The following is a 24657-nucleotide window of genomic DNA, read 5'->3' as shown; positions in this document are numbered from 1 at the left end:
TGGATGACTTTTTAGACTAATTTCATTGAGAGGCAGGCAATTCACCAGGTAAAAAGAGACTGAAGGCATTCCAGGAGAAGGAAGAGCATCAGCAAAGGCTCAGAGGATGAAAGTCCATGCCGGGTTTAGGGAATCACAAGCAGCGGCAGAATCTCTCTCAACCTTGGCGTCCCAATTAATTTGGGACACAATTTTATTTTTTTTGAGACAGAGTCTCGTTCCGTGGCCCAGGCCAGAGTGCAGTGGTGTGATCTTGGCTCACTGCAACCTCTGCCTCCTGGCTTCAAGAGTTTCTCCTGCCTCAGCCTCACAAGTAGATGGAATTACAGGCACCTGCCACAATGCCCGGCTAATTTTTTGTATTTTTAAGTAGAGACAGGGTGTCACTATGTTGGCCAGGCTTATCTCGGACTCCTGAACTCAAGTGATCCAACTGCCTTGGCCTCCCAAAGTGCTGGGATTACAGGCATGAGCCACCACGTCCAGCTATTTGTACGATTTTTGAGGAAAGAAAGAACAACTTGTATTTCTGGTTGACTGGTGGCAAGAAAATATGTAAACGACCCCTTACTGATTTATCAGATTACTTTTTCAACGTTTTAGAAATTCTTTTTTGAAATATACTTTTTCAACGTTTTAGAAATTTTTTTGAAATATAAAATATTTTCATTTATTTGCCTGAAGGGTGGGAGAGGAATGGTAAATAGCCACGGCATTCCTGATCCTGGATTTCATTTCTCTCCAATCCTATTTTATCTGCATCCTCAGCCCATCCCCAGCCAACACTCTCCCTCACTCAGCGTTCCATGTGTAAAGGGAGGTACTTAATAGTCCTTATTCAAATGTTCTAGCTGGAAGGTGGAGACCACCCATGGAACAAGGAAGCTATTTCCTGTTCAGGTTCCATGAGGGCCTGACATTGCAGAGAACAGAGTTTCTTCAAAGGGATGGAAACCAGCCATCAAGGGAATGTAAACTTCTGCAGTAATGGTGACCCACCATATCTTCATGTCGGCCATATATTCAAGCCCAGTCCATTCACACCAGTTACCTAAGGAATGGCAGGCAGTGGAAACTAAACCATCATTTACTTTTTAAATTTTCCTCTGCAAATTGCAGGTCCTTGCTTCTTTGTGCTTAATCCCAGATCCCCATTGGCAAGCTCTCTGGTGTAATCTCCCAGAACAGCTGGGCTCTGATTGCCTTGTCAATTATTAAATGCCCATGTTCCCTGTAAGGCAGCATTTAATCATGAGGCACTCCAAAGAATATGAGATAGAAGGGGAGGGTGGGAGGAGAGGGAGGAGGGTGGGAAGACAGTTTGCATTCTTGCAACAGTAAACCAAAGGGACTTGGAGTGCAGATGGCATCCTTCGGTTCTTCCAGACAAGCTGCAAGACGCTGACCATGGCCAAGGTAACCAGCTTCCCCTCTTATTGCTCAAGAGATGCAGTCTACAGCTATTTTGTACCTGGTTCTTTTAAGAAGTGCGCCTGCCTCATCAATCTGTTGTCCTTCCTAGCCTATGCTAATTCTGGGTTACTCTGTGTTAATATATGTTGATGGAAGTGTTACTGATGATACATTGGTGCCTACCACTTCCTAATGATCTAAGGCCCTGAGTGTTAGAGGAACCACTCTGTCACTTTTCTAGAGAGTAAAGAGTTACCTTGGCATGGGATCTGTCGCATACACAAAGATGGAGTTGTTCTTATGGCCATTACTTCTTCAGGATCACTTTATGGAAACCATTGCAAAATTAGATTTGTTCTTCCAATTCAAGAGGTATCTGGATCCTAGCAGGAAAAGGCATGTTTGGGGAAAGGAGTAAAGTATGTGACAAAGGGCAAGGTACTATAGGTGTTGAAGATAATTCTTGGAAAGTCTCAAGTGAGATAATCATTCGATATCAAGAAGATGATAATTGAATGAGGTTCTTGTGTCTCTCCCTGGTGGACACTCCTTCTGGAAGGAACCTCTTTGAGCTCAGTCTAAGCTCTTTTTTATTCTTCAAATTGTCTCTTCCATAAATTGGTTGTCACCTTGGTGCCACAAAGTGGGTGTACCTTGGTATGGGGTTCATTATTCTTTCTTATTTCTGAATAACCCAGAGAATAACTTGCAAATATATATGACTTGAAGTGGATTGAATGTGGAGTTAAAATCTTGCAAGCATAACTTGAAATGGATTGAGGGTAAAGTTAAAATCTGATGTGACAGTAGGCAAATTTCCAAACCAGACTGAAAATAGTTGTTGAAAAATGAACGCTGAGGTTACAAAAGTTAGAGTGGCCTAAGTCTTTTAGTCAGTCTTTACACAGAATGATTAGTGAAGATGTTTTACCTGGAAGTCCATTTCTCATTCAAGCAATGTAAGAATTATTAGAAAGGACGACTCACAGTAAGAGAATGATGACTAAAACCAATAGGGTTTTCATAACTAAAACCAAGATGAAAACATTTTAGGAAAGGGGAACTGGGCAATATACGACTTCAGTATCTGGCCACAGAAAATCTTTCCTCCTTCCAGATGCTGCAGAATTTTTGTCCTTAGTCAAGGTCACCCAGAGTCTTGCAAGAACTGACAATTCTTGACAGTTAATTTGTTGAGTGCTTTTAAAAGTAAAATCACATTAGCAGATTGCTTTCCAGAAGTTGTCTTTATCATGTTTTGTATATTGGTTGTTATATATATATGATCTTTGTGTATTTCTTATTACTATAAATAATATACACTTTGTTTGAAATATGCACTGTCATAGTCCTTGGAAACTCTGAAGAACAAGCTGTTATATTTCTAAGGTAAAGTTCTCTGTTAAATGTGGAAACATTAAGCTGGGGGTGATAAGGGAGAGAAATTCATGGGCCTGTCCATTTAGCTATGGTTTTATTTATGGCTCTTAAGCTAAGCAGATTTAAGTCTGATTAATTCTGATATGAAGAATCCCCTAGAAAGCTCAAGAAGGTTTACTTTAAGAAGCGTCTGTCAGCAACTAAGCATGGGCTTCTTTTCTGTTCGGTGTGCGTTAATGTAACTGTATAAACTGCTCTAACACAAAGTGAGAGACTTGCCAAATTACTTTTCTAAGTCAAATTAAATCTGGCTCCAAGCCACCACTCAACAAAGTTGGCAGTCTAATACTGGTCATATTTTAGCTTGCCCTCCTCTTCTCTTAGGCTGAAAATGACATAGAGAGTAGGGGCTCCAGCCAGAGCCACCCGGGGCCTCAGTTCTTTCGGCAGCCTCCCCCATGTCCCCACTGTGAGGCAGGCACTTATACACCAGGCTGGAAGACACGGCCCTCCAGGTTCCTCTCCACCAACCAAGGGCTTGGCTGCCGACACCCTACCCATGGCTGTGTGGACCCCATACCTGGTGTCCAGCCTACACGGGCACCACACAGCCACCTCGCATTTGAAATTCTACTATCTCTGTGGCAGTGGTTGGAAGCCGGGCCCGATTGCTACCTCTCCCAGAACCATAAGCCCCATCTCCTCTCCAAGGGGTTCAATAGTCCCACATCCCAGTAGGTTCACTGCCCTCTTTAATCCTCCAGGCCCCAAAGCATCCATCTGCTTCTCCCGGAGGTTTCCAGTTTAATATTCATTGCTATGACTCCTTTCAGAGGAATCTATAATGCAGGGAAGAGGACACCAGTGACTCACTTTGCTACAAAAGCAAATGCCTCAGCAAGTCAGTGCTGCTACCTGTCAGTGGAGACAAAGCCAAAAACGGAATGATCCCAATTCTTCTTTCTACACTTTTACAAAGTTTAGACTTTATGCAAAACTTTTCCAGAAGTTATCAACTGCCTTGTCAATTAATTATATAATTATGTCTTTATATATTTCTATATTAATTATACATTTTTTATATAAAGTTAAAAGTTTATATAAACTATTGAGTTTCTATAACCTCTGAGATTATTGCTATCTAATGCTTATTCAGAACATCCTCAATTTACTGAGCAATTTAGTATTGAGTGTCTAATGTGTAAAATACTGTGCTAGTTGCTATGGGAAAGATAAAAATCACAAAGACACATTTGCTACCTAATGGTGGCTTGAAATCTTGGAATGAAAGCAAGACATGACCAGAAATAAACGTGAAAAGGGTACCATTAAGAAGGTACAGGCCGGGCGCGGTGGCTCAAGCCTGTAATCCCAGCACTTTGGGAGGCCGAGGTGGGTGGATCACGAGGTCAAGAGATCGAGACCATCCTGGTCAACATGGTGAAACCCCGTCTCTACTAAAAACACAAAAATTAGCTAGGCATGGTGGCGAGTGCCTGTGATCCCAGCCACTCTGGAGGCTGAGGCAGGAGAATTGCCTGAACCCAGGAGGCGGAGGTTGCGGTGAGCCGAGATCGCGCCATTGCACTCCAGCCTGGGTAACAAGAGCGAAACTCCATCTCAAAAAAAAAGACATACCCGAAATTGGCTCTGAGTCAAGCTCCCTGCTCCTTTCCTTTCCACTTGTATTTGTCTATTACAGATGGAGCTCGCGAAGGCATTCTCTAGCCAGCGGACACGCCTATCTGCCATCCTCAGCATGCTATCACTCAGTTTCTCGACAATATCCCTGTTCAGCAACTACTGGTTTGTGGGAACACAGAAGGTGCCCAAGCCCCTGTGCGAGAAAGATCTGGCAGCCAAGTGCTTTGACATGCCAGTGTCCCTGGATGGAGATGTCGCCAACACGTCCACCCAGGATGTGGTACAATACAACTGGGAGACTGGGGATGACCGCTTCTCCTTCCGGAGCTTCCGGAGTGGCATGTGGCTATCCTGTGAGGAAACTGTGGAAGAACCAGGTAGCCTACATTCTGGGATGGAAAAGCAACAGGGTCAGGGACCTAATGCAGGCATGGAAACCTGTAGGCCCACTTGGAGCTGGGGCCGCCCTGGGAAGCGCAGCACTGCCACACCCTAGTGGGCCTCACCCTCCTCCCAGCACAGAATCTTCCACCGCTGTCTAGCGCCCTTTCATGAGGTTGAAAGTCCTCTGGCTTTTCACTTCCTCCCTCTCTAGTAGACTTGTTGGTTCAAAATAGCATGTTAAAAATAGAATTAACTGGTCAGGCACGGTGGCTCACGCCTGTAATCCCAGCACTTTGGGAGGCTGAGGTGGGCAGATCACCAGGTCAGGAGATCGAGACCATCCTGGCTAACAGGGTGAAACCCCATCTCTACTAAAAATACAAAAAATTAGCCAGGTGTGGTGGCATGCACCTGTGGTCCCAGCTACTCGGGAGGCTGAGGCAGGAGAATCGCTTAAACCCGGGAGGTGGAGGTTACAGTGAGCCGAGATCACACCACTGCATTCCAGCCTGGGTGACAAAGACTCCATCTCAAAAAAAAAAAAAAATAGAATTAACCTTAAAAGTTTCATTTAGACCTTTCCCATTATAAGACTTTCCAGTCTAGTGAGCTAGAATTGCTGTTTAAAAACAAAACGAAGGGACAGGAATATTGTAGGAAAGCCCTAGCTCTGCTCAACTGTGACCTCATACAAAGAACTTGGTTTCTATAGGCCTTGATTTGCTCATTTATGTGATGAAAGCATCACAGTAGATCCTCTTTACAGCCTCTTCCTGGCCTGAAAGTGTTTTCTCATTCTAAGTATTACTGCTACCATTTAAAAGAAGGGGAAATGAAGCCAGCCAGGGTGGTAACTCGATCATTTAAGGGAGCCCTTGAGGAGCCGAAGGCAGATCTGCCAGGTCTCCTGCCCCTCAGTGCTCACTAGCAAAGCAGGCAGGTGCTGGTCCATGTGTGTTCCTCAGGTTTGCAGGAATGAGCTGAAGATACTTCCTCTTCCCTGCCCAGAGTACTGAAAGGTGACTCTGTGGCCTGGGAAGAAAGCACCTGGTAGTGAAGTTTTTCTAATGCCCAGAATTATGAACAATTTGTTATCTGCCACTTCTCCCTATTTGAGCTAAAAGGGAGATGGAAGAGGAATTTTTTTTAAGTGTGTATTTACATTTGTATTTGTTATTGTACCACTTAGCACTGCTCCATCCCCAGTCCTGGAAATACTTTAGAGCCCTTCGGTCCAGTGGTACAGCAGCAGCAAAAGGTATTAAGCAAAAGTTAAACTAAGATCATTAACTCTTCTGGACACAGGAAATGGGAACATTAACCTATGTAGGCGCTCTCAGGGAAACATCTTCTGCATTATCAGAGACTGAAGAGAGAGAAATTAACCTGGGCTGACTCTTGGCTGTGCCATTCATTTACCCAGGCATTCTTTCCTGCTTTCCTGCTCTACGCGGGGCAGGTGCTGTCAGAGCAGAGGGAGCAGCGCCCGGTATGGGGTGGGGAAGGCTTTTATCCCAACCATCCCAGGGAGCAGCTCCATGATGGTGTCCCTCATATGTTTCAGGGGAGAGGTGCCGAAGTTTCATTGAACTCACACCACCAACCAAGAGAGGTGAGAAAGGACTACTGGAATTTGCCACGTTGCAAGGCCCATGTCACCCCACTCTCCAATTTGGAGGGAAGTGGTTGATGGAGAAGGCTTCCCTCCCCTCCCCTCCCTTGGGGCTTTGTGGCAAGTATGTGTCTGATAAGGAATTTACAGTAGTTACCATAGACTTGGACCTCTCTGGATCTAAACTGCACTGTGATCTTCCGCTTTTCTCTTCTGAGCCCCACAGGGTGACACAAATTCCTCTTTGAGCTGACTTTCATTCATATGCAGGGAGGCAAAAACGGAACAGCGGGGATAAATAAGATTCACAAACAGAAAGCCACCAACAGCACTAACCTACTCTTGCTGCCAAGTAACCATGTAGGAAGGCTTAGGTTTTTCCTCCTTTTCCTCCGATGATGATGATGATTGCAAAATGAAAGGAAAGGAGTGAAGAAGGGAGGGAGGGAGGGAACCATCCCAAAATTAAATGAGGAAAAAGAGAGACAAAGTAACTAGAGTAACATTATATCCCTGCAGGATTTATGAAAATCTGATGATTTCTTCTCAAATCTCCCTAACAATATTTACAGTCAGTCAAGCTTACTTGAGTATATATTGGTTATGGAGTGCGAGCTGTGAGTGATGTCAAAGAACTGGAATGAAGTAATGTTCCTCACTGGTTTCCGCTGTGCCTCATTTTCCCCTTCTTGGATGCTGCTAGGATCTTAACTCCTACTAGACATTCTATGCTCACGACCTGTTCAGTTTTTTAACCGTCAGGGTGAGCGTTCCTCTTCCTCTGGTTTCCGGCAGAAATCCTTTGGTTATCCCTGGGAACGCAGATCACCTACATCGGACTTCAATTCATCAGCTTCCTCCTGCTACTAATGGACTTGCTACTCACTGGGAACCCTGCCTGTGGGCTCAAACTGAGCGCCTTTGCTGCTGTTTCCTCTCTCCTGTCAGGTGAGTTGCTCCTGGAGTGGGAGAAGGTGGTTGGCCCTGGCCACCTCTGAAACCCTGGCTGGAGGGCATGAGTCTTTGCCCAGAAGGAGCCCAAAGGCAGTATAAAGAATGGAGATAGTAGGCATCTATAAAGAATGGAGATAGTAGGCATCTTTAATTTTTTTTTTTTTTTTTTTTTTTTTGAGATGGAGTTTCGCTCTTGTTGCCCAGGCTAGAGTACAATGGTGCAATCTCGGTTCACCACAACCTCCGCCTCCTGGGTTTAAGCGATTCTCCTGCCTCAGCCTCCTGCGTAGCTGGGATTATAGGCATGTGCCACCACACCCAGTTAATTTTTGTATTTTTAATAGAGACGGGGTTTCACCATGTTGGTCAGGCTGGTGGCAAACTTCTGACCTCGTGATCCACCCGCCTCAGCCTCCCAAAGTGCTGGAATTACAGGCATGAGCCACCATGCCCAGCCCTGGCATCTTTAATTTTAAAGTGAAGTGACACATAAAATTGCATATTGGATTACCATGTGCTTTACAAAATGATTTACCTCTAGGTTCCTTTATTTGCAAGCTTTCTCAATATGTACAATCTATTGTTTGGGTTACTTTTCAGTTGTGACATACACACAGCTTTTCAAGACCAGTCTCCATTGGATAAAGTGAGAGATGCATATATAAGATGAAGAATTAAGCCAACACTGGGGTTTGGGTAGGAAGGAGTAGGGGTGGGGTGCAGTGGCCTTGGGTGCAGCATTGACTCAGAGACTTTTTCCACAGCTCTCAGCCTACAGTCTGGGTCACCTATTACAAATATGTGCATTTAAGGAGAAGCCCCCATTGTGGATTAGTCTTCGGGAAATGTGGTGGCATAAGGAAATGGGCTACTCCAACAGAGGCTGCGCCTGACCGCAAAAGAAGGATGCTCCAAAATCATACTCCCGACAGATGGCATGAAAGCCTTTCTCTAAGGGCTCTACCTTCCTGTTTCCTCCTTAGGTCTCTTGGGAATGGTGGCCCACATGATGTATTCACAAGTCTTCCAGGCAACTGCCAACTTGGGTCCAGAAGACTGGAGACCACATGTTTGGAATTACGGCTGGGCCTTCTAGTAAGTGCTGTCATCTCCTGAACCTCTGTAGCCCTTGTCCAACCAATCTTCATGAGATTTTCTACCCTCAGCTAGATGCTTATTGGGTGTCGCCCTGCCTTCTCCTCATCCTGCCTCCCAGGAGTCTGTCAGCCACACGCAGGGCTGCATCGTCAGGACACATCCATTCTTCCCTGCCTTCTGAGAGGGTACAGGGAGGATTCCTCGGGTTTGTCTTGGGAGGATGTTGTTTTGTCCAGTTTTCCTGCTCATCAGCTGTGGCAGTTGCCTCTTCATCTGGTATATACGTCACCCTGGGGAAACAAGACTGATTTTGTAGGCCTTATGGAAATGTGCTGTATTTTTAAAATTTAATTCAAGTTATTGGAGGACATTTGGAATTGGAGGAAATTGAAATTTGGATTGAACTGCATTCTCTGTCAATGGCTTACTCCTCTCCTCTTCACTTCCTCCTATATCTGTTCTTATTCTACCGAACTGTGTTGAAAATAAAACTTCACTACCACAGTCATTCTCCAACCCTTAAAGAACTAAGGGGTCATTTTAGATTTCTCTTAAAAAGAGCGACAGCAACCATCACAAAGCAACACATTCAAATTAAATATTATCTTTGAGAGCTCTTTACTTTCTCCCTTAAGGAGCACTCTTTATTCACGGCAAGTTGCCAACCTGTACTGATATTTACTGCCTGCGATAAGTGCTAAGTACTTTGAGCCCTCTGAAAAGACACAGTGATGGGCTCAAGTTTCCATTCAGAGAAGGAAGCCTGCACATCTGTTGTGAGGCACTATCCACTTTCCCGTGGTGCGATCTTCTGCTATTGATTTGGGAATCTTGAGTCTACTCCACCAACCAGGGCATCAGCTCAACGCAGTTCTCAGATCCAGCATTTCTCACCTTTTGACTGTCTTCAGGCTGTTCTTGGCATTACAGCTATAGAGCTCAGGCTAGGCAACACCCATCAATCAACTCCCAGAAGCATCCCAGACTGAACCTACTGCATTTGTCAGAGGCAGCAGATATGAACACACAGTGCTTGCATGCGGCCTGGCTTTAACCATCACTTGTCCTCATGAAACCCCTCCCTAACCTCTCAAAAATTCCTGTTTCCTGAGCTTCCCAGAACCACAGGGAGATTTAGGGATCTGACTTTCCAGAATGTGTTTAATATGGTTCTCTAGTGTCTGCTTTTACTTTCTTGAATCTATCCAGATTCTCTTAATCTCCAGCTCCTGTCCCATCCATTACGAACTCCCTTAAGCCAAAACCACAGTTTTCATATGAAGCAGATTCCACCAGTACAACCTATAATACCTCCTAATTTGTAGTAAATGTTTTCCTGAATGACTCTCAGAGGCTCAACTTTGTGGACCCTGACCCCAAGACTGCTATGTTCAAAACAAAGGAAGATGGAAGAGGGATGATTCCTCCCAGCATCCGAGTGGGGGGACACCTTTGGCAGGGCATGTGTGTGTGTGTGTGTGTGTGTATGTGTTGGGGTGGGAGAGGGAGGGCATACAGTAGGTTATATCCACTGCATACAGCATAGCTACAGGCGTGGGGAATCTTAGAGATTTTACAAGGGTCAGTGCAGCTTGGGAAATAGGAGTCCAAATACACACAGACACACACACACACAATAGGCACATCAGATAGAAAAGGGCACAGCACCAACAACTCATCAATTCAATGAAAACAAATCCATTAAGCTTCTTGTCTGATATTAGGACTACATGAGTCATTCTTTTTAGAAAGCAGTAAGTTCTCCCCTCACAGTTCTTTACCTGAAACATGGTGGAAAGTCCCTAAATCCCTACAAGGCATTAGGCTAGTCCACTAGTAGGAAGAGGTCATGACATTTTTCTCTCAAGAGAGTCCTATTCTTACTTTGTGCCGTTTGCCCCTAGCATGGCCTGGCTTTCCTTCACCTGCTGCATGGCATCGGCTGTCACCACCTTCAACACGTACACCAGGATGGTGCTGGAGTTCAAGTGCAAGCATAGTAAGAGCTTCAAGGAAAACCCGAACTGCCTACCGCATCACCACCAGTGTTTCCCTCAGCGGCTGTCATGTGCAGCCCCCACTGTGGGTCCTTTGACTGGCTACCACCAGTATCATAATCAGCCCATCCACTCTGTCTCTGAAGGAGTCGACTTCTACTCGGAGCTGCGGAACAAGGGATTTCCACGAGGGGCCAGCCAGGAGCTGAAAGAAGCAGTTAGGTCATCTGTAGAGGAAGAGCAGTGTTAGGAGTTAAGTGGGTTTGGGAGTAGGCTTGAGCCCCACCTTACATGTCTACTGATTATCAACATGTGCTTAAGCCAAAGTCCGTCTCTTGAGCATGGTTTTTAGAGGCTATAAATAAGGGTTATCTTTAAATCCTAAGGGATGCCTGGGTGCCACTGCTGTCTTTTCCTCTACAGCTCGTTTCACCCACCCCATATCTCACGCATCCAGAAATCCCTCCTCTCCTTTACTGATAGCTTCTGTGCCAGGTTCTGGGCTAAACCATGGAGATAAGACAGGTAGAATATACTTCTTGACCTTAAAGGTCTGATAAATCTAGTTATCCCCCTGGAAATTGAAGAAATGGAGGTGACCAAGTTAATGGTAGCGTGACTGTGGCTCAGCTTTTCATGGTACACATGAATTGTTCTGGAAGTCACAGATAGGAAGACAGAAGCACCCCTGAGCGCTTTCCCATGTGGCACAGAGGTTTTCCACACTGCCTGGGGCAGTGTCCTGCATCCACACAGTAGGTACCCAGTAAAAGTGTTATTAAATATTGTCCCAGGACCCCACAGGAGAGTGGTTTAACACAAGAAAGCACCAACAGCACACAGGGTCAAGGTCACTTCTAGAAACAGCCTACCAAGGCTATTCAGATGGGACTGTGGTTCCCTAGTGGACAGTCATACCAGGGACTTCCCAGTGAACAAGGGGGCACAGGCTCCTCTCTGGATCCCACCTTTTCATCCCTTCTGAGAAATGTACGTTATTATTTCCTCCATGAAGAATGCCACCCATCTACTTGCCCGTTCTCTTTTCCATACGGGGAAACAAACCATCCTTGATGGCTAAGAAGAATGAGAATGGCACACAAGTATATTCCCGTAGAGTATGTATTTATTTACTCTGTAACAGTTCACATTTTAAATAGTGCTTCCTGACAATATACCAGCTGGCTCTTCTTTAACAAGGGCAACAAGGACAGCAATTCACATTCAGGGGGATTAGTTTCACCATGCCACACATTTGGGGGATGGCAAAAACGGGGTCTAAGGAAAAGGGAGGGTTTTTAAGGGAGGGAAGAGGGGAAGACCCTGGCATTTGCAGAAGTCATTACTATTTCTCAGTAGTGGTCATATTGGCTTTGCCAGCAACCCAATGATAAGATTAGAGAAAGAAAGGAGCATTTCCTATTTTAGACACCTGGGTAGGTGGCTGCCTGCAAAGAGAAGAAGGTTTAGGGACACATTTCACAAGAAACCAGCACCCACATTGGTCAGATGCAGCTTCCTCAATTTTCAGCCACCACGTATACCTTTCTGTACCAGCTGCAAGAGGAAGAAGAAAACTAAGCTTATAATGTTGTTTGGCAAGGAGAGATTCAAACTTATTATAGTCAAAAGAATCTATGTCAAGTTAGTTTGCAAATACACCATGAAGAATTCAGGGACATTATGTTTTTCTAGCTTCCTCTCATCTCTTTCTGGTATTTACTCTGTACAAACACAGTCCTCTGCCCACACAATTCCACCAAAACAGGTCCTCAGTAAACAACTTCATGTTTCACTCCTGCATAGAGTGGCTGGCTTCCCAGAAAGCCTTAACATGACAAAGAACCAGATTATGCCTGGACAGCCCAGCCAGACTGCAGGACCACCATCCAAGTTTTGGGTGTTCAGCTGCCTATAAATTAATCCTTAAAATTCTATACTAAACCAAACTAGGTCCCAGGCCCTTATACTCAAGTGGATTCAAATCCTCAAAATTATCTGGAATCATTCCCATACTCTAGGGTATCTTCTTCATCCCCTAAAGTCAAGCTGGACCCACAAGATGACTTCCAAACTGTTAAAACCAAACTTGCCTTCAGGATCTTAAGGCAGAGGCACCCAGAAACCTATTAAGGCCAATCTGCAGCCCAGGCAACACGCCTGTTGGATCTATTGCTACCAACCTGTTATGTCATAATGCCTGTCAGTGGGTAATTAACAGATATCCCTTTAAATCTTAACTTCATAATTTTCTAGAATCGCTTTACTAACACAAGTTAAAAGATCCAAGCCCACCCAGGTGCAATGGCTCACATCTGTAATCCCAGCATTTTGGGAGGCCCAGGCCAGATCATCTGAGGTCAAGAATTCGTGACCAGCCTGGCCAACATGATGAAACCCTGTCTCTACTAACAATACAAAAAAAAAAAAAAAAAATTAGCCAACCATGGTGGCAGATGCCTATAGTCCCAGCTACTCAGGAGGCTGAAGCTGGAGAATCACTTGAACCCAGGAGGCGGAGGTTGCAGTGAGCCGAGATCGCACCATCGCACTCCAGCCTGACAGACGAGAGCAAAACTCCATCTCAAAAAAAAAAAAAAAAAAAAAAGATACAAGCCCAGGTAAAGAGAGAACCTGAGTTGCACTCAGGGATGACCTATCAGGTTATTTAAGAAGCAGTTTTCTGCCCGTTAACATTGAATTTTCTGCTATATAAACATGACCTAAAAGTTTAGAGGAGAACTTAATTGAAGTAACAGATTATACAGAAGAAGGGAGAAGTAAGCACTGGAGATAATTCTAAATAACCATTTATAAAAGTTACAGTATTTACAGAAGAATTTTCCCAAAATACAATGCTTCAAAGGCTCTACAGGAAAGGAGAGATGCAGGACAAAATGGCTGTATCCTGGACTCAAGTGGCAGAAGCAAAAGTCCAGAAACATATCCCTGAATAGAAGAGAAAGCAGAGTGAGAGGAGGTATGCCCTATAGAAAAAGATGCAGAGAAGAGATACAGCAGGATAAGGACATCAAAGGCTCCTGACTTCCAGTTCTCCTCTAAGTTGAAGACAGCATGCACACATACACTTCTGATGTAGCCACAGAAAAAAGATCGTGACTGGCAGAACCATCAGAACCACATATAACACAACATATGGACTTGGTCAGAGGTGGGTCACTGAGACTACATACTCTTGCTCCCCTTGTGATAGGAATATGGTTATTCTTGCAGCCACTTAATAGACACTGGATGGAAAAATCTAAGGAAACAGGATATTAAAAGAGATGAAAATGCTGTGATGGGTAACTCAGTCTTCCACTACAAATCTTTCTCACTCTGTCTACAGTGTGGAAGTAGCTAAGGTACAGGTGGAAAAGAATAAAGAGAGAAGTAAGTGGCCCTCAAAATCAGAGGTAGGGCATCTGGAAGTCTCAAAGTGACCAAACAAACCAGATATATTTCAGAAGGACAAGAAACTGGATCCCTGAAGCTTAGGACATATCTGGAAAAGAACTTCACCATAACACTAAAAAATACACACACACGGCATAACATACAACAAAATGTTTCCTAGTCATAGACTTCACTGGCTTTCCCAGCAAGAGTTCATAAATTAGACATACCAAAAAAATAAAATACTTAAGAGATTCACATTTCCAAACGGTCCACGCAGAGTTCCTAGAGGGGGTTAATGCAGGAACTGAAAAGGTAGGTAAGACACCCCAGCCAGATAGATCATGCTGTTGTCAAAGTACTCCATCATGCCTTCCCAAGTGCTTTATGACCATCAGGGAGGTGGTAAAATGAGGATGAAGAAGTCCTCTCTCCACAGAACACATTTTACAGTGACAGGAGAGTAGAAAGGATATCCACTCTTCACTTCTTCTGCAACTGAAGATTCCATCAGATTAGATCTATGGAAAAAGAGTTAGCAGTGACTTTATTGTTTTTCATGGTAGAGATGTTAAAAGAAAAGGAGGAAAACTAAAGGTCAGAATATTCCTCTATTTTCCTGCCCTTTTCTTTATCCCCAATAGCCTGTGAACATCTCCTCCTTCCAGAAAGGCCCAGAAACGTTGTCCTTTTCCATGATAAGCTTTGGAACTTTGAAGTAGACGATAGTATTTCTTGGGAGTAGGGGTGGGGATACAACATTAGCGTTTGAGCAAGATGATTCTTTGGAGTATGTAACTGCTGCAAGCCCTGCATGATGTCAGCATCACTAGCCCCAAACCAGAAAATACCAGTCTTATCCACCCCTGTCAGTGATTGGGACAATAAAAATCATGACCCCACATTGTCAAATGTCCCCTAAGGAAGACGCTATTACTTCCAGCTGAAAACAACTGAGAACCATTTCTTCATGGTCAGAAGGCATCCACAGGAAATAAGTGTTGGACCAAAACAACTGTCTTGATACCCATCTATTCAAGAAAGCTCCCCATTCTCCCTCCTTTGTAAAGGACAAAGCTGGAATTGGTAGTATTTGTCCTAAACCCTCAAGAGTAACATTTCAGCAGCCACTCACCTCATAGGGAGCTTCAACAAACTTAATCCTAGAGAGAAATCTTCGCAGCTCCCCACGGCCAATTTTGGGGGTGGACTCCTGTAGCTGGGCCATCTGGCCCTCCATCAGTGCCCACCGTAGACTAAGCTTGCTGACCACCAGGGCTGCTGGATGGCCTTCGGAGCTTGGCCCTGTTGTCCTGGTAACATAAAAGGCATCTTTCCAGAGGTCGTTAATTCCAACTGAGGAAGGACAAAAACAAGAGCAGTTAACAAGGACACATACCGTCTACTAACAGGAGAGGGGTTTGGCTCAACAATACATTTACTCATTAGTTCACACAGGAAATGTACTGAGCAGTGAATAAACAGAAGGCAGTGAGCCGGCCCATTGGCACAAAGAGGGGAAGAACTGGATGCCGGTAAAGCAGCACGCTCCTCCTGGTCTTTGTACCTTTACTCCTCTGAAGCTATTTCCAAAAAAGCCCACCTTGGGAACCGAGAGGATCTGCCCCTATGGCAAGAATTCAGGAGAAAAGTGAGCCCGAAACACTAGGGAGCCTGAGAATTCCCAAACTGCCAGTGCACGGTCACAGAAGCGATTTACCTTGCCAGTGTTTATTTTGCCTCATCTTTAAAATACAAGTTGTAATAAAAATGGTGTCCAGATTCTTAATTACAATTATTTAATGTTCACTGAATATTTTATGCTGCTGTTGAAAAAAAAACAGCTGACTCAGATCCAATCGCAGGATTTTCCAAGCTCACACATACCTCCTACCCCCAACCCCCCAACCAGTGGACAGGTGTGCCTGCAAGTTCCAGGTAAGCTGTTCTTCCCCATGTATCCCAGTAAATCGAGAGCTACAAGCACCAGCTGCAGCGCAAGACCAGTGAGTTTGTAAGTAGACAGCCAAGTCCATAATTAGCAAGAGAATGTGGAAAGAAAGAAAAGAGATGTGACCATCTGGTCTTCTCCCACTCCTGCACTCCCTGACCTGCCAACAGGAACAGCAGACTCCATGAGGCAAAGAATCGCTGAGAAGGAGATTACCAGACAACCTGACTAGCAGGCAGCAGGGGCTGCGATCCCAATGCTTTGGTTTCCTGAGTTGAGGGTCTCCCATATAGGATCCCATTTTGTTTACAGTGTTATTTAGACAGATAATGTGAAGTAGAAGAACACTTCCAAAATGTTAATAGTGGTTATGACTGGCCAGATTATGGCCAGTTTTCTTTCTTCCTTTGATTTTTCCCCTTTCTCCAATTTCTATGCAATGTTCATAGTTACCATTCAAAAAAAAGGTTTTCACTAAATCAATGCCCTGGCAAAACACACTCTATCTCCATCATGTCCTCCACACTTAATTCCAAATCCTAATCTCCGAGAGGGTCAGGAAACTAGTCTTATTTGTAGTCCCAGCACCTGGCACAGTGCCTGGCATACAGCTGATGCTCAATTAATGTCTGCTGAAGGAGTGGCTGCATGAATCATCACCTTACAGACCCTTTGGAATGGGACACACTTTCACCTCCACATTCAGAGCATATGGGTTCTCACCCCACAAGCCTGGTGCTTCCACCCAGAAGGAGGATTCCAGCAAAGCCCAAGGCACCAGGGAAAGTGCCCTGCTGTCCTCTGAGAAGCACACATCCTTCCCTGGGTGGGGCAATGGTCTCTTCACACACAGCCAGCACATACGCTCTCACCGTCTGCGTACACAGACTCCTGCTGGCACTGGGACTCACCCTCTGAAGCCGTCACTGTGCCGGTGGTGTTGGCCAGATCCAGAAGGATGGAGGGGAACGTGGGATGCAGTAGGTAAAGGTGGTGAAGGCTAGGTGGCTCAGTTCCTAGGATGATACCCTGACAATGAGCCACAAAAAAGAAAGAGCAAAGGTAACTCTACATTCCCACACATGACAGTTCTCAGATGAAAAATCAGAGGAGAAAATGGTGATTACTCATTCCTCTCAGAGGCTAATGCCTGATCCTAACTACAAGAATGTGTTTGAAAGAAACTCCCATATACAAGAGACATATTTCAAAGAGCTCAAAACACTAATCACTAACTCTTTCAAACCACTATCTACAGCTGGAAAAAGCTTTCTCCCTTGTAAGAAAAGAAAGGCCGGGTGTAGTGGCTCACACCTGTAATCCCAGCACTTTGAGAGGCTGAGGTGGGCAGATCACCTGAAGTCAGGAATTCGAGACCATCCTGGCCAACATGGTGAAACCCCATCTCTACTAAAAATACAAAAAAAAAAAAAAATAGCTGGCCATAGTGGCGCATGCCTGTAGTCCCACCTACTCAAGAGGCTGAGGAAGGAGAATTGCTTGAACCCAGAAGGCAGAGGTTGCAGTGTGCTGAGATGGCATCACTGCACTCCAGCCTGGGTGTCAGAGCGAGACTCAGTCAAAAAAAAAAGAAAGAAGAAAGAAAGCAAAGCAAAGCAAGAAAGAAAGAGAAAGAAAAGAGAAAGAAAGAAAGGAAAGAAAGGAAGGAAGGAGAAAAAGAAGGGCAATGTGTATGACCCAAGAGAGGAATCTGACATGGAGACTTCCCAGTCTTCTCCCCATGGAAGTGCTGGAATACTGGTTCATCCCTTGCAGCAGATGGGGCTTTGTGGAATTGTAATCTATTTATGAAAACAGAGTGAGCCAAAGATATTTCCTTTCACTGGGTGTCACAGCCAATTGCAAGCATCAGGCTAAAAATTATAAAAATCTTATCTGTTCCTGAAATGAATGGGATGTTGACCAGACCAAGGCAAATCATCAATCATAAAACAAAAGCTCCAAGGCCTGAGTGTCAGTCTTCAAACTCTCTACAGCAGAAGAAACGCACACTGGGACTATCTTTGTCAGTATGACTTCTGTGCAGGGATAGGACTAGAGAGTTGGCAGGTTCATGAGTGTGCAGCCATGCAGTTGTTAAAGCACAGAAGTACACCCATGGGTTAGCAAGTGGCTGATCTCCAGAGCCTCCCAAGTGCCTCTCCTCCTCTGGGGCTACCTTGGGCCTCCTGCAGTAGAGGAAATGGAAGCTGTGAGGGATGAATATTACCCCTGCTTCCATAACCCAGCAAGGGAAGAAGCCCCCAAGTGAGGAGAAGTGTGCACAGGAAACTCACAACCTCACTCTCACCACATGCCCACAAAGCAGAAGAGGGCATTTTCCACACACCCTTAGGATCCTAGGTATCAAGGGACAGATCTCCAGCCCAGCTAACATGACAAGAAAACAACCAAACACCTTCCTCGCTGCCTACGGAATGAAGCACAAATCCCTTAGCATGAAAACCACAGTCTTATACCATTTAACCAAAATATGCCTTTTCCAGACTGAGCTGCAATGACTTACCTGTCCACCCCATGCTACAGAAATGTCTGATCATTAACCTAAATCCATGCTTCAGCTTACTCTGCCTAACCATTGTCAATCTTATTTGCCCCTTAGACTGTCTAACCATCCTCTCTACCCATCTCCACACATTAAAACACTTCTCATCCTTAGGTGCCCACCTTGAATGCCCCCTCTTTGAGGAAATGCTCTCTTATCACCCCAGGCAAAATTAACATCTCCCTTCTTTTGTGCTTCCATGTAAACTTCTTACTTGTACCTATTTAATTCTATTAAAGCATTTGTAACATGGCTTTGCTTTGTAGTTATTTTTAGAAGACTACATTTGAGACTTATTTTATCCAATACCATCATTTTATTATACGAGGGGTCTTCAAAAAGTTCGTGGCAATGCAGATTATGAAAAAAACCATGCATGGACTTCAAAATTTTTTTGCACCTAAGTAAACTCATACTAACTTGTTATAACATGCCTGAACAGGAGTTAGTCTGAGGCAGCAAGAAGGGTGAGGCATCAGTTTGAAAAGAGCCCCTAACAAAGTAAGAAGAATTCTGCCAAAACATTGAAGCAAGAACACGCATCAAATTTATGATGAATGTTGGGTGGAAGAATGGTGAAATCATTGATGCTTTATGAAAAATTTATGGTGACAATGCCCCAGAGAAATCAGCAGCTTAGAAGTGAATAACTCATTTTAATGAGGGACAAAATGATGTCGGAGATTAAATCCACAGTGGCAGACCATCCTCATCAATTTGTGAGAAAAAAAAATTAATCTTGTTCATGCCCTAACTGAAGAGGACCGATGATTAACAGCATAAACAACAGCTACCACTGAAGACACCTAAACTGGTTCAGCTTACATAATTCTGGTTGAAAAATTAAAGTTGAGCAAACTTTCCACTGGATGGGTGGCAAAACCGTTGGTCCATCTTAGCTGCAGACAAGAGCAGGGCTTTCGATGGAAATTTTAAACAAGTGGGATCAAGACCCTGAAGCATTTCTTTGAAGATCTGTATCAGGAGATGAAACATGGCCTTACCAGTATGCTCCTGAAGACAAAGCACAATCAAAGCAATGACTACCAAGAGGTGGTCATTTTGAAGTGGTCCAGTCAAAGAAAAAGTAGAACGGCCAAGAGCAAAAGTCATGGCAATATTTCTGGGGGATGCCCAAGGCATTTTGCTTATTGACTTTAGGGTTAAAGAACGATAACATCTCTGTAATCCCAGCACTTTGGGAGGCTGAGGAGGGCGGATCACCTGAGGTTGGGAGTTCGAGACCAGCCTGACCAACATGAAGAAACCCCATCTCTACTAAAAATACAAAATTCGCCAGGCGTGGTGGCGCTCGCCTGTAATCCCAGCTACTCGGGAGGCTGAGGCAGGAGAATCGCTTGAACCCAGGACACAGAGGTTGTTGTGAGCCGAGATCGCACCATTGCACTCCAGCCTGGGCAACAAGAACAAAACTCCATCTCAAAAAAAAAAAAAAAAAGGTTAACATCTGCTTAAAATGAGAGTGCTTGAGAAAGCCAAAGCTTTAGTAGAAAAACACCAGGGAGCACTTCACCAGAGAGTTGTCCTCCACCACAACAATGTTCCTACTCACTCCTCTCATCAAACAAGGGAATTTTGTGAGTTTCAATGGGAAATCATGAGGCATCCACCTTACACTTCTGATTTAGCTCCTTGTGACTTTCTTTAGTTTCCTAACCTTAAAAAAGTCTTTGAAGGGCTCTCATTTTTCTTCAGTGTATAATATAAAAAAAGACTGCATTGACATGGTTAAATTCCCAGGACCCTCAGTTCTTTAGGGATAGACTAAATGGCTGGTATCAGTGGTTACAAAAGTGTCTTGAACTTGATGGAGCTTATGTTGAGAAATAAAGTTCATATTTTTTATTTTTATATTCTAATTTCACTTTTCCATAAACTTTCTGAAGTCCCCTCATATTCAGGGGAGGAAGTTAAAATGTTAGATAAATTGCCCATGGTCACATGTTAGGACATATCAGAGTTAGAAATATGACCTAGATTTAGGTAAATCTGATCCTCAAATGAGTGAATATGTTAGCATCTTCATTAATGGATAAAGACAATGAGGCTCAGAAAAGTTGCATGACTTGTTGGCTGAGCTTGGTTGATGAATTCAGGATCCTGCCTCCATCAGGTTCCCTCCATTATCCGTGGACCATCTGCCTTACCTAGAGGGCCAAGATTATTTTCAGTTTATCCTTAGGTTCCTACAGAGATCACAGTGCCTGGCACACAGAAAGTGCTGAGTCAAGGTGTGTTTCACTGAACTAAGTCAGGGTGAGTCTCACTAAAAACTCCCAAGTACCTATTACAGGTGGCACCCTGCCTCATCAACCCCATGAAAATACTGCAGTGTAACATTTAAGACTTTCTAAAATCTGCCTTCTAGGTGTCAGACCTTCTGTCCCATAGTTCCCTAAATGACCTCTCAGTTTTATCTGGTCAATGTCCCTCTCCAACTGCTGGCCACCCTCCCCCATCCCCAATCCTTCAGTCTCAGGGCACACGCCTCAAAGCCCAGCCTTACCCCTCCATGAAATTTTCTCTGCCCACTCCAGACCAGTCAAAATGACTTATCCTCTTCAACAACTGCAGCATGTATTAATTATCTGTAAATTTGGATCTAGTATCTTGGGAGGACTTATTCTTTATTCAGCCTCCCACTATCAGTAGCCAGCAGTTAGGGGGCTGTTGTCCGCATTCACGTTCTCTGCTAACTGGCAAAGGTGTGGTTCAGGAGGACACAGGTTCCTGCTTTTCTCCAGCGAGTGCTGACTTGTTTCTACCCCAACCCCTTAGAAAGTGATGGGCCAAATAACATCTCCAGAATGCAGTCAGCCCAGCACAGCAGCTGCTGTCTGACAAAATGAAAAAGGGACCCTCTCAGGCTCACTCACAGAATTGGGAGATGCAGGTGACAGCCCTTCGGCCCAGAAGAGGAAGACAGACTTCTGGTCTGAAGTAACTGCTGAGGTGGCTGGCGTTTCTTTCATGTGACATGGAGCACTGTAACTCCAAATAACGGAGCCAGAGTCACCATCCACAACCATCATCTACAAAAGAGAAGACAGAGAGTGAACGTGATCAGACCTCAAAAAAACAGCAGGCCCAGAAAATGCACAGGTATTCAAATAACACAAATATTAACAGGTTAAGCTTTTAAGATGCAAGCAAACTGGGTGTTCAGAGAGCATGAATAATGGCTAAGGACCAGGACCTAAGCTTCCGCAGCCCTTGTTCCCATTTAATAGAGTTTCAAGAACTGCAAAGTTTTCAAGTGGGAAAGGGACACTGAAATCATGTAGTCCACCCCATTTTACAGGTGAGAAAAGGAGGCTCTGAGATACAGGAAGTGATGTGGACACAGGGATTGTCCATGTTTAGGACAGTCCTCAGACAGAGAGAGCAGCCCCTCTGGAGATGCCCACAGCAACACCTTATTCTTCACAACACAGCAGCCACTCAGGAAACAATGGCCCTATGAACGCTGCCCTCGGGCACGATGTTCCCAGCTTTATGGATCTGACTCTTGGATCTGACTCTTGGTTGTCGTGGCATGTGGAGCTAGGGAAGTCTCAAATTTAAAGCAGCGCCATTTAAACAGCCAAATAATAATAATAATAATCCAAGAGGGAATTCATTGCCTAGTTGCATTTCTCAAAGGATAATCATGAAGGGGTTAAAATTCATAATCCTGGCAACACTTATAACTGCTCTTCACCCTAAATACCTCACAAATCTAGAGCCTCTCATTTACCAAAATCTCCAAGAAGCTCCCCAGTTTCCTCCAGCCTAAGCATCCTTACTCCCTCCTGCTCAGCGTCTCCATGCTTCTGAAAGTGGAGGACCTAAACTCTTTGGACATCCACTTGCCCTATTCTTCCAGGCTCCTGAATCCTGCCTTTCTCTGCCTATGCTCAGATTCAGTATCACACAAGTTCCTGGAACCAGCCTGGCAGAGACAAAATCTTCTGAACCAGCAGAGAAAGAAAAACAGAGGAGCAGTTTAATCTCAGCACTTTGGGGAGGCCAAGGTGGGCAGATCACATGGTTAGGAGCTCAAGACCAGTCTGGCCAACATAATGAAACCTCATCTCTACTAAAAATACAAAAAATTAGCCAGGTGTGGTGGTGTGCGTCTGTAATCCCAGCTACTTGGGAGGCTAAGGCAGGAGAATCGTGTGAACTCGGGAGGCGGAGGTTGCAGTGAGCCAAGATCACACCATTGCCCTCCAGCCCAGGTGACAGTGCAAGACTCCATCTCAAAAAAAAAAAAAAAAAAAAAAACCATTCCCTTTGGCAGTCTTCGGGAAAAAGGAAGTCTAGAGACACTACACTAAAAACTTTTATCTACTCAAACACATTATTTCATTTAACTGTCACAATAACCCTACGAAGGCAGGTAATATTACCCCATTTTATAAATGTAGAAACTATAGCTAGGCAAGATTAGGTAATATGCCCAAGATCTCCGGTAAGTAGTGGTGGCAGGATTAAAACCCAGGGCTATAAAACTCTCAGCATCTCCACCTTCAACCTACTATACCTACTATACACCCTTCTTCCGTTAGCCTCCCAGCACCAGTGAAATTCCAATCTGTATCGGAAAGTCCTTTCAATTATACACAGGCATTGGCTTTTCGTACATAACGCTGCCGGAAGTCCCTCCCCAACATGATGCTTTTATCACTGTATCTGTCCTCTGCCCATTACCACATAGCCCTATGGCCTCCAATGCCTCCTCCAGATTCTACAGCTGTGCTTTAAGGGCCCTCGGTAAGCTGACCTCATTCTCATCTCTCTGGTGGGAGTGCATCTCAGCCCACACTTACCTACCTATTCCGCAAACCTTTGCTCTGCCCTCATAATTCTCCACATACAGCCCCTGACCAACATGAGGTACCTCTTGCCTCCCTGGCCCTTCAGCTCGCCGCACTCCATCTGCTCCCTGTGTCCCCAGTGGACCCCTGTGCAAACCTCCGCAACAGCACTTTCTACCATGTGGTAGAGCTAGGTAGTGACTCTGTCTCCATTAATTTTGTGTCTCCAGCATTCAGCACGGAAGTTGGCACATATTAAAGGTGATGATAAAGTGTCTGTTGAATTCTTTTTCTCTCTCAGGGAACAGTGTGCAATATAAAGATAGATAATATATTTCACAGTGAAAATAAATCAAAATGCAAGATCAATTATAATTCTGCTGTAATGTTAAAAGAAATGAAAGTCATCTATCCAATCACTATATTCTCACAATATACAACTTCATGTAATATTGAAAAGATCTATTCAGTGTCCTTAGAACACACTCTATCCTTTCTGTCTCTGGGCCTCTGGTCTTGGCGCCCCTGACCTGGCATGTCTTCCTGTCCACATAAATACCATTCAGCTTTTAAAAGCCGTGCTTGGCCGGGTGCAGTGGCTCATGCCTGTAATTCCAGCACTTTGGGAGGCCAAGGCAGGCAGATCACCTGAGGTCAAGTGTTCGAGACCAGCCTAACTAACATGGAGAAAACCTGTCTCTACTAAAAATACAAAATTAGCTGGGCATGGTGGCTCACGCCTGTAACTCCAGCTACTCAGGAAGCTGAGGCAGGAGAATCACTTGAACCTGGGAGGTGGAGGTTGCCGTAAGCCGAGATCACATCATTGCGCTCCAACCTGGGCAACAAGAGCGAAACTCCTTCTCGAAAAAAAGAAAAAGCCCTGCTTATATTTCCCTCCTTTACAAGGTCTTCCATAAAAACTCAGTCACTGTAGGCTTCTCTGAAATCTTAGGTATAGCTGTGTGCTAAAGCGTTACATTTCTTTATACCTGCCTTTCTCCACCAAGAGATTTCAGAAGGCTCCCACTGCCTAACTGTAAGCTAGGGATCCAGAACAAGAAACTCCTATATAGGAAGGAGATTATTCTAGAAAGACTTCCAGTGCTACAAATTTTAGCATGGAATTGTGAGTTTTCATTTTATCCACTCAGTGAGGCTTTGAGTTCTTTGAAAGCAGAGATTATATTTTAGGTTCTTTTTATTCCACGCTGTGCATAGCAGAAGGTTGAACACAAAGTATATACTTTACATATGCTTTGACTGATCTGAGGCCCAAAGTTTTACCTTTTTCATCCCAACTCCATCCTGTATCTGCAGAAGGAAGTCTAATGTCTGATCATCAGTGAAATATCCAGGAGTAGGCTGGCTGCAAATAAGGACAAAGTAAGAAATCAGTAGTGAAAAAGAAAAACAGGAAAACTAAGAACTCTCCCTCCCTT

At 44.4% G+C, this 24657-nt stretch overlaps 2 protein-coding genes across 5 annotated transcripts in view; one reads left to right on the top strand and one right to left on the bottom strand.

The window, feature by feature from the left end:
• Nucleotides 1–1326: 1326 nt before the first annotated feature.
• GSG1 (germ cell associated 1) lies at nt 1327–11511 on the top strand. Of its 4 annotated transcripts, XM_064377696.1 has the most exons (7): nt 1327–1416; nt 4496–4814; nt 5939–6079; nt 6386–6433; nt 7229–7381; nt 8371–8482; nt 10390–10840. In XM_064377696.1, exons 1-7 carry the CDS (start codon nt 1408–1410, stop codon nt 10730–10732), a joined length of 1125 nt encoding a protein of 374 aa, XP_064233766.1. In that variant the 5' UTR covers nt 1327–1407; the 3' UTR covers nt 10733–10840. The 4 variants fall into 4 exon arrangements, with proteins under 4 accessions (XP_064233766.1, XP_064233763.1, XP_064233765.1 ...); XM_064377693.1 differs by lacking the exon at nt 5939–6079 and having other exon boundaries at nt 10390–11511; XM_064377695.1 differs by lacking the exon at nt 5939–6079 and having other exon boundaries at nt 6386–6557; nt 10390–11511.
• Nucleotides 11512–11590: 79 nt separating this feature from the next.
• The window catches only part of FAM234B (family with sequence similarity 234 member B), a 36959-nt gene continuing 23892 nt past the window's right edge, over nt 11591–24657 (bottom strand). Inside the window, exons 9-13 of the mRNA XM_012447704.2 lie at nt 24503–24584; nt 21293–21448; nt 16741–16858; nt 15014–15234; nt 11591–14399 (exon numbers count right to left, since the gene is read on the bottom strand). Of these exons, the coding sequence (XP_012303127.1) occupies nt 14394–14399; nt 15014–15234; nt 16741–16858; nt 21293–21448; nt 24503–24584 (583 nt within the window). The 3' untranslated portion in view covers nt 11591–14393. The remainder of the gene's footprint in view (nt 14400–15013; nt 15235–16740; nt 16859–21292; nt 21449–24502; nt 24585–24657) is intronic.

The sequence above is a fragment of the Aotus nancymaae genome, unplaced genomic scaffold (assembly GCF_030222135.1).
Source record: "Aotus nancymaae isolate 86718 unplaced genomic scaffold, 86718_ANA_hifiasm-v0.15.2.pri h1tg000016l, whole genome shotgun sequence".
NCBI classification, from domain to species: Eukaryota; Metazoa; Chordata; class Mammalia; order Primates; family Aotidae; genus Aotus; species Aotus nancymaae.
Note: the sequence above shows the minus strand (reverse complement) of the source record. Positions and strands in the feature narration are given on the sequence as shown.